The 10,414-nt window shown below is 42.4% G+C and overlaps 1 protein-coding gene across 1 annotated transcript in view; it reads left to right on the top strand.

The window, feature by feature from the left end:
- The first annotated feature begins 657 nt into the window (after positions 1 to 657).
- The window catches only part of smoc1 (SPARC related modular calcium binding 1), a 43,718-nt gene continuing 33,961 nt past the window's right edge, over positions 658 to 10,414 (top strand). The window contains exon 1 of the mRNA XM_079174935.1: positions 658 to 993. Coding sequence (XP_079031061.1) covers positions 892 to 993 — 102 coding nt within the window. The 5' untranslated portion in view covers positions 658 to 891. The remainder of the gene's footprint in view (positions 994 to 10,414) is intronic.

Below are 10,414 nucleotides of genomic sequence, written 5' to 3'. Positions count from 1 at the left end.
TTACAGTGATCAGCCACCATACTCTTCCAAACAATAAGGTTTACTCTTAAAAACAAGTTAAACCACGAACAATAATTAGGGATTAAGTGTCACAAACAGACGTTTTTGCCCAATCAACCTCTGAATCCCCATCCTTTCAACACACACACACACACACACACACACACGCACACACACGCACACACACGCACACGCCGACCCCCTGCAGTGCTTGTGACAGCTATTGACTTTACTCAATAGATGTTTTCTATTGTAACCCAAGTACACAGGCTAAATGTCACGGCAGCAGGATACTTGGCTGTTATAGAGCATTATATGTCTCTGAATGGGGATGAGAACCTAAAATTTGACTTCACAATTGCTCGGCCATTGTTCCTGCTCTCAAAGACCGATGATAATACACCGAGTGTCCCTGCAGCTGCTGCTTCTCCTGACTGACTGACCACAGCAGCCCCTTTTCTCCTCCGTGGAGAGTTAATCTTGGACCAGTTTAAAAGGTGGGCGTGGCTTTCTAACGCCATCCCTCGCTGCTATTGGACGCTTGTGGGTGTCAGTCAGCGCCGCTTCTCCCTCCTTTGCGTTTTAAATGAAGCCGCAATGGATACAAGCGCGACTCAACCTGTGGAAGCCGCCCGCGATGAACAGCTGATCCTCGCAGTGGATAAAAACCCCCCCAAAAAAACCCGATGACCATGATCACCGCCGAGTCATGATTTCTCATCCCACGCGCGCACTATGTGATTAGTTATTGGAGAAGTAGACAAGAAGGAAATAACTAGAAAGAAAGTAGATTGGAGAGAGTGGAGGAGTGTTGTGTTTCTGGGACCTGTTGATCATCAGTGTGGCAGACGGACCTCACAGAGACTACCTGCAGCTCACCGACCATCAACTATGTTATTGTCACGTTTGCTTCTTTTCACCTTTTCTCGCTTTTGGGCGCCTCTGATCCTCTGCTACCTGCCTCAAGTCTCCGCACAGAAGCCGGGCTCACGGGTGAGTGCATACCTGAGCGTCTCTTGTGAAGATACACTGTCGGATAATACTCCGGGTAAAAAAGCGACATGACGAAACACTTTTTGTGAGCCAAATGTCATACTGTGCGAATATAAAGGCGTAGTTTATCAGAATATACATAAATGTTTCACCTTCCACAGAGAATATAGGAAGTGTGATCGTGCTTTTGACGGCATGATTAATCGCTTTGTTAAATTTACTGGAATTCAGGCAATCCGCAGATGTTTAAAATGCAAATCTATAGATGTATGTATGAATGTTCTTAGAAATATAGTGCAGAGGTGTATTATGCAGTTCACGTGAGACTGTTCATAACAGCGTTCCTGTGCGGACCAGGTGAAAAACGAAGGGAATCATAGGAAGGAGCCCCACAAAGTAATCAATAAAGTCAACAATTCAAGGACTTTCAAAACTGACAGTCAAAGACTCGAAATAACATGTTTTGGAAGGTGCAACATGAATAAATTCAGCCAAAATACGAATTAAATAATGCTTATTACTGATTATCTTGTCAAGTAAATAAAGCCTTCTGCTGCAATAAGTTATACATGATAAGTAATGTTTACAATGCAGCTTTTTCCATCAACACTCAAGACTTATAAGGCCTATGTTGTATTTATTTTTGGAATAAATTCGTCATTATTCTTAAGTATAGTTTATTTAATGGGTTACATGGTTATAAACTGTCTTACTCTTCCAGAAAAATACATTTTGGTGCAATTTTGAGACTTGTTCTCTCTTTTAGTCATTAGGAAGAACCGAGTCCTGATCTCTGTGTTTAAAGTAATCAGAGTGTAAGACATGATAAAACACTGTTTTTAAAGATATCCCTTCTAGGACAGATCTTTGTCCCTCCATCTCTTTTTTTTAAACTCTCTCTCCCCTCTCTGTCTCTCTCACACACACACTGCTTTATTTGTTCCCCCTTTTGTTACAGTTTCTTTTTGTTACACAAATACCTGTGGCACTGGCCAAACAGAGAGGGAAACAAGTGATGGAGAACAGCATTGTTTCAGCTCACAGATGCAGTGTAATATTTGTGGTTAGAGGGGTGGGTGAATATGTCACAGTCACATATTGGACCTATTTCACAATGTCTTTGAACCCCTCCCTCCCTCCCTCCCTCCCTCCCTCCACGGGACACAGTGGTCAATGCGGCTCTGTGGAAAGAGTCGGAGTGAATTATACTTTCCGTAATCACTTCTTTGCTACCCACTAGATAATTGTTTTCCTACTGCCCAAATAATTTAAAACATGAGAGTGGAGTGACTGGTTTTTACGGCCACACCAGTGAGTTCGGAGTTTGCTGTATATGTTGCGTCTGATTCAGCTGACAGATCTTTGGTTAGCCACATGGGATATTACAACAAGTGCTAGGGAGTTTAGGAAATCAGAAGAAAGGTGATCTATCTGAACTGAAATTTTCCAAACCGCTTCTACTTTCTGCTCAAACTTTAGTTAAGAGGATTTCAGGCTCCTCTGCAGGCCGGGAAACTTTCAAAACCACACTGGATAAAGTCCAAAATCAGAGGGTGATGTCAATTTGAAAAGCTGACGCTTTATAGAGACAAAAACGTTTCGGCAGAAGAAAACGCTGAAAACTTCACCGAGGTTCGGTGAGCAATCGTAGCATCTCTATCTCAACTTTATCCCCCCCCCAAAAAAATTAAACACTCTCTCCGCATCCACTTCATCCTCCTCCTGGGCCAATCCAGTCCCACTCGGCCTGCTGCACACCCCCACTCACACCGCAGCAGATACTTTCAACATTGCTCACAGCTGCCGTAAACCACAATTCACCCCCCCCGCACACTTTCCACGTTGATATCAGGGGCGAAAGCCTGAGCTAACTTCCCCGCATAGCACTGCTCCTTCCTCATTTCCCCGGAGGCTCCATGATGCAATAAGTGCAAACGTCCAACATTTCAATAGGAGTGATTGGGACACTAACAACGCATTTGACAATTTGAACTTTTTGCCTTGTGATGGTTGTTGTTGTTGCAGCAGTTCAGATAAGTCTGTCCATACCACTCCGTCCTCATTCTTGAAAGAGTAACTTTTGACTTTGTCTCCTTTATTGTTTTAGCAATGTGTCCATCGGCTAGAGGGAGGGCAGCACCGCTCAGATGATAAGGATGTGTGATGATGGTTCAGGGTGGGGATCACACATTTTCCTATGGTGATATAGGAACACAGTCTCTGCAAACTGCCAAGACAAAGTCCCAGTCTGAATTTATTTAGTTCAAAGGCAATTTTTTACAGTTTAAAAGATCTAATTGCAGGTCTTCATGACTGCAAAAACATAATTTGCAGATTTGCAGAACCCTAAATACCGGGAATGATTTATTTCTCTAACAAGACAGGTGGGATGGCAGGCAAAGTCTTGTTTCCTCTAAATGGTTTTCACTTCAGGGAATCTGTTTCCCAACGGGTGGGGGGGGTAATCAGGAATTAGTCCTAACAAATGGGGACCCCGTCCACTCTTACCCATCTATCCTTAATCCCCCTCATCAAATCAACCTGTTAGCGCCGGGGATGGGATGCGATGAGCCGTCGACCTGCATACTTTGGCGACGGCATCGGTGAAGAATCATAAAAACTCAATAAAAAAACAAACATAAAGAGCCAGGCTCGAGCGGCGACGCAGCCAAGAGTACATACCTCCAGCTTGGGAAAGCGGGAAAGCCTTTTTATTGGTGTGAGGTAGATCACAGTGCAGGTGTCAGCGTTCTGCGTGTGTGTGTGTGTGTGTGTGTGTGTGTGTTGATGCAGGCAGCGGATGGGTGCAGGTGTCTGTGTGTGATTGTTGCATCTTCAGCCAGTGACTTAATTATGCCGACAGTGCTCAAAGGAATGGAAGTCAGGAACTAGACTCTTTAAGTGAGAAATAAACTCATTTGAAAACATCAGATACATTAACAGGCATTTTGATATTTAAAGGTGATAGTCGAACGGGGAGAGAGCGTTTTAAGGGGACAGAGTGAGACGGTTGTATCCTAACAATCAAACCACTGAGATGCACAGAAGAAGAGCTGTTGGCCATAATCACGCAGACGTGCAGTGCACATTTCACCATTTAAGTCTTTATGGGGAAAAAACATTCTTGGCAAAGCGATAAGGTCATAGTTTGGCATCATCGTCTTCTGTGAAGAGTCATGAAATACAAACCTTTCAGATTAAACTTTGTCCCGACTTTCTGTTCAGCAGCAGTTTCTGATTAGGCGCTTAAAGGGAAAATCCCTGAACAACTGTTACTGGTGACGAAGCTTGTGGTTTTGGGTTCTTTTGTTGTTTAGTGGTGTGATTTTGAAAACGGACACAACAGCAGACATATTTTTCGGTTCTCAGAACATTGCTGTTCTTACTTAAAACATGGTGTTTTTGAATAGATGATGGATTCTTCCCTCTGGGAAGCTTGTGGGGATTCTTGTGCATAACTTTGGTTTGAAGGGACAGCGTGTAGGCTTTGGGAACATCTAGCGGTGTGGTTACAGATTGCAAGCAACTGAATACCCCACAGCTCGCTCACTCCCTCTCCAAGACTGCGGTAACGCTCAGAAGGGTTAGGGTTAGAATAAATCCTTGTTGGATTAAGAATATCTACAGCAAATTATGTGAATCCGGCAATTTATATTTAAAATCTTGTGTAAAAAAATGACATTTTGGTCTGAGGTTGGTGCTTTAGCGAAGCAAAATCAAAATGATTTATCCTCCAGATGTCCGTGCTGCGCTCAGCCTCATTTGACTGCCAATCTCACAGTGGAATCGTGGTAGTGACGGGAAAATGTGGTTAAGAATCAAAGGATCATTTATCATACATAACTAACAACATGGCTATTTCAGAGTCAATGATTAGGTCTATACATGTATTAAGCAGAGCACTCACATGGGAGCTAACACCATCAGAGGCTAGATATATTTTTAATTACGATTTTCTGGAGTCCGCTGGAGAAGGCACATGTAACAGCTGTTTGCAGCTTGCTTCTCCCCTTGACTGACCTGTAGCTTCCCGTCGGTTGCGGAAAATGGAATTAGGACCAAAAGTTCTATTTACTATATTTCTACAGAGAAATAGAGTTTGAACAGAAGGGTATCAATGAGTAAAAAAAAAAACGACGATCTGTCGACTTGACCAATCAGATTCCACTTTGTCAATTCTCAGTCGGGGACGCCCCCTAAAGCTCACTGTCTTTGGTTTATTTCCTCACTTTTCATCTGCTCAACCAGCAACCAATCCAATTGCTTACATATGTCGATTCCCTCTGACGAATGCATAATCAGGGAACACATTTCATGCTCAATTTCAGGTCTTTCTAATCAGTGTAGTGAAATGCAGTCACCATCCAGCTCTGTGATTTCAGTCCAGTGAGCTTCATGCACAGAATCATCGCAACTTCCCTCAGCATTCTTCCCCTGCAGATCCTCCTGATAGTTGTGGTTTATGCTTTTACACGATTGTCTAGTCCACTATGGGAACTTGCTCTATGTAAATTTGCTGTGATGGTGACATGCTTCAGTTTTTGTTCGAGGGGAAGGCTGCCTGTTAAAAGAGTTACAGCTCTCTGTAATCCTTCAGATTATCAGGACGGCAGGAACACTTCCTTTTCTCTCTCAAAGTAGCTCAGCAGATTAGCCTCTTCTCCCACACATATTTAATCGTTTCCTTTGATATGAGCGAGTGTGTGGTCTCGGTCAAAGTACGCAATGGTGGCAAAAGCTATTGAAATGGGTGGTACACACACACACACACACACACACACACATCCTGGGAACAGCAGAGACAGCCGACTGTTCTGTAGCCAGGATGTAGCATTAGTGACAAACAAGGAATGCTGTTAATCAGATTTAGAGTCATTTCCGAAAAGGAGGAGCACCTCCCTCTGCCCCTTCACTCACACTTTCATTTTGATCGCTTTACACCACTTCAAAAAGAATAATAAGGAAGTCATCCTTCTCTTTTATGTCATATTTACTCTTCTGAACGTCATCTAAAAAGGAAATCTGATTTCATAACCATAGCAAGACATTAAAGCTGATAAAATGAAAACAATAAATCAAATCACTGTGTGATAAACCCACAGATAATTATCACCCAACTCTGCAATTCCCTTGAGTGTTACGCAGTGTTTCAGTGTCTTTCAGCTTAAGGTTTTGGATTTTCAGACCTGCAACTTTACCGTTTTGGTTCACTGCTCTCATCAGCGTTGTTTCCAGATGCAACAGCTGGATGCTATCAGCTCAGCAAACAGACAGTCAGCGACTAGCTGGTGAACATAGTGGAGCATTTACCAGTTTAAGACTCAGATATTTCCTGAAGGAGTTGGCGGAGACCAAAAACAGAGCTAAAAGAGAGTGAATGTAAAACTGTGTAGGGCTGCATTTCACTATGTTAATGTGGTCGAAATCATCAACGCCAATGCATTTTCGGATTGCCTGATAGACTATAATAGAAATAGTTGTATTAAAAAGCCAAATCCGATTTCTTTGCATCCTTCATTTCTTTGTCGATTCAGTCCGGTGGAGAGATGAAAACAACACGTTAGGACTACGTTGCTAAAAACGTTACCTGCTAAAACATGACAATAATTACATAAATATCTAATTAAAATAAATAGTGGAATAGGGGACGACACTTTAATGTCTTCAGCACAAGTCCCACACACTTTGCACCTCCGATGTGAAAGTTGTTCAGCTCCTTTAGCGCTCACAACATGCTACTACTCTGTTTTGAGGGTTTTAAAGGGTTACGCTGAACAGTCTTTTTCAGGACAAAACCCAATTAGAATTTTAAAAGGAAAAAGAGGAAGGAGAAGAAGTGAGCGACTTTCCATAGATTCCTTTTTTATTTTCTCCACTTTTTTTTCCAGTAAAGTGTGTTAATGAAAACAGCATGAGGGATGGCATTCCATTTATATATTTCCTGAAAACAAAATGCTAATTATCGGACAAAAGTGTTTACCGCGGCCCGTTAAAAGCACAGTATACAATTAGCCCCGACTTTGGTGGACAACTTTCATTGGCTTCTTTCCCCTGTGGTTGACTCACTTTTATTCTCCTTTTCCGCCATTTGAGTCATCCACTTGTTGGCTGGTGAGGGAATGCCAAAACGCCTGTTGATGACACAGAGATGCATTAGATGACCATTTATGTATGTATTTATGTACGAGTTGGTGTTGTTGCATTGTTTGTTGTTGTTGTGCCCAAAGGGGATAATGAGCGCATCACACGAAGCGTGGAGCTGGCACACAGCGTTCCCTCTCGCCGTCTCACACTCACACAACCCGATGCAGCCGATCTCCGTCTGTGCATGCAAACCCCTTTTCCGTGGAAGCAGTGATGTCATTAAGCACAAGGAGCATGTGATATCAAGTCATTGTGAGAGCTTCAGTTGACGCGTGTTAGAACAAAGTGGAGGTGTCACTACAGGCTTCTCCAACTAAAGATGTTTGACTAAATGGAGTTTCAATCATGAGAGAAATCTCAAATTCGGACCATTGCTTTGTATAATAACGACCATACTGCAGCCTGTATTTGAATTGTTCAGCATCCAGTTTTCCAAAGCAGCAAAAATATACAGCTACATAACAGCCTTATGGACAGGACAGACAACTCTCCAAAAAAATATTCGTAAAAAATCCTCTTTAATTGACGAAGGAAATTGTACTGTGAAGCACGGATCAAGATCTGGAAAAGATGCCAAATCATGCTGAAATTTCTTTAAAATGTGTGCGCCACAAATGTTCTTGTGTTGTTAAGAAATTAAGATTTTTCAGTTACAGTCATCTGGAGATGAAAACTCAAGAGCTCTGGCAGTAAGATTTTAAAACTAACCAGAGGTATGAATTAACTCTAATGGGTGTGGACTGGGGTACTATTGTGAGTTTTAACAGTGACAGCAATACAGTGATTTCCAAAATGCAACTTCAGCCTCAGGTACAATATCTAGCCTACTGGAAGGCCTTGCTGCAGGTTTGAAAACTCATTTCTCTTAAACAGTATTGTGCCCACACCGTCATACAACCGTCCACAGAGAGAAACACACTATGACTAATTGTAGCGTTAACTCTTGAACCTTGTTTGAGTTGTAAATAAATGTTTGCTTTTCCCGTTTTCTGTAATCAATGTAGCATGAAAGCATGCATAGCATAGTTAGCTAACTAGCCAGCTGCAATATCATGTTTAGTTAACTTCTTGCTTCTTGTCACAGCGTAGGAAAGCACATCGCTATCGCCATATGAGTGATAACCATGTCCGGCTCATATTCTGTGCGTTAACCGGTGTAGCATGAACGCATGGTGGAATTAGCAAGCTAACTAGCCATCAAGCCAGCCGCTGAATGAGTCAAATTGAACATCTTTGTTTCATCCACACACTCTCGTCACAGTGTAGATGAGCGCGTCACAACAACTGTATGACCAATAATCAAACAACATTTCCACCACGTGACTTATGTTTACGATTTCTGGATCGTTACGTTGGATTTTACCTTTGTGGACGCAAACCAGACCAGCAAGAAAACAAATTGAGTTGAGTTGCATTGTGGGTGATGTTGGCGGCAAATTGTGACAAGGAAGACGAATGTGTGGAGTAAAAAAGACGATACATCGGATTACGCAGGATAAAATGTCTTTTTTTTTTTGCAAACAGTCCATCGTGAGTCTGACAATGCCATAAAAAAAAAGTGAATAAAAAAGCTCGATACCTTTTACTCTACTGTTGTGTTCACCCCAGAAACGGGACTCATTTTGTCCGCTTTGTATTTCTCCACACTCCTCTTCTCTCCTGTCGCCACAGCTCTGGTGTATCTGGGGTATAAATCAGGTGACATGTTGTTAAAACAAAATTATAGCAAGCTTATTCCTGACTAAAAAAGGGTTAATAAGTGTATTAAAGGTGAAAAAGGGATCTGCTGTTTATATTGTGTTATATGTGTGTTTTTATAATAAAAAATCTGTTCAAAGAACTTCGCTCTACCCTACACACAATGAGCCAGTTGGAAAGTTTTACTTTGTTGCATTTACTGTAGGAGACGTAATCCACAGATTTGTTTATTTACTACCTTTGTTCCGGCCTGCTTTTTCCCCTGTAAGCCTTTTAAGCGTGCATATATATAAAATAATCATTTTCTAATCATATTCTTTGTTCTTGTTCCACTCCTGAGGCTCAGGCCGGAGTAGATTCGCTGCCAGCGACGGTAAAAAAAAAAAAAAGACCACTTTGTTAATGTTGTAACTGTTGCACAATGGGGGTTGCATTTCACTTATTTTATGAGTGGTGCAGAGAGAGCTCAGGGCTCCGTGTGCTTCTGGCTGAGATGAGTGTGTGAGATTGTGTGTGTGTGTGTGTGTGTGTGCGTGTCGGGGGAATTTGGCTTGTTAAATGTGAGAATCTCAGTGCTCATTGTTTCCCCGGTCAAGATATCGGTACCACACTAGTAACTGGTAACTTCCCTGGTGTTTTAGGGTTCAGGTCAGCTCATCTTTGACTTCATCTCTTTGGTTCCTGGGTGTCCAGGATGTCATGTACTCACAATGTTTGGGGATTTCTATTTAAGCTGTCTCTCTAAAAAATAAATTTCTTCTTGTTGTTCTTGTGAATTAAAGAAAGGTCTCTGAGCAGCTGTTAAAGTGAGATTAATCCCTAATAAATCCCCATAAATCTTTGATGTGCTGCCTGTTGCATAACGATCTGCAGGAAGGGAGCATGAGCGAACTTCTCCCCACAGGTTTAGGTAATTAATGTTATTTCGAGCAGCGCGTGTTCCTCAACAGATCCAGCAAAAAGCTCCTGTTACATGTTAGTCTGTTTAATTTAGATGTGTTTGTTTGGTTTTGATTATGGGACGTCGGGCGGGTCTCAACCCCAGCCATTATTGGCCTAACATGAGGGGCTGTTTTCCCTCAGGAGATAATGCCAGGTCCCATAATCCTGGCTAACACTGTAGCAGCTGATTGGCGTCAAACAGACCTGGGTCAGACACAGTAACTGAAAATAACTCGTAGTCTTTGTTTTAACCTCCTTAAGCCGCCAGATGGGTGGGGTTTACCACATCAGGACAATTCAGATAGTATTTGGTAAGCTAGGAACCACAGAAAGCGTATGAATGCTGTCAAATGCTTTGCTGATTGCCTACAAACTTCGTTGTGTGGCGCTAAAAGACAAACCTCACTCCTCTGGTTGATCCTCGCGGGTTAACAGTTGTTTTTTCAGATACCATGTGATCCAGGCTCGGTGTCATTCACTGCCGGTGTGGGTGAACTTTATTTTGGCAGGATTCAAATGTGAACCACGTGCACATTTATTGTAGTGAGGAAGTCATGTAAAGCAGTGGTGCCGTAGGGACTGTTGTGAGACTTGATCCGACCTGAGAAGTGGCCGCGATGCAGTGCAGAGAGTCTGA

The sequence above is a fragment of the Pholis gunnellus genome (genome assembly GCF_910591455.1).
Source record: "Pholis gunnellus genome assembly, chromosome: 15".
NCBI classification, from domain to species: domain Eukaryota; kingdom Metazoa; phylum Chordata; class Actinopteri; order Perciformes; family Pholidae; genus Pholis; species Pholis gunnellus.
Note: the sequence above shows the minus strand (reverse complement) of the source record. Positions and strands in the feature narration are given on the sequence as shown.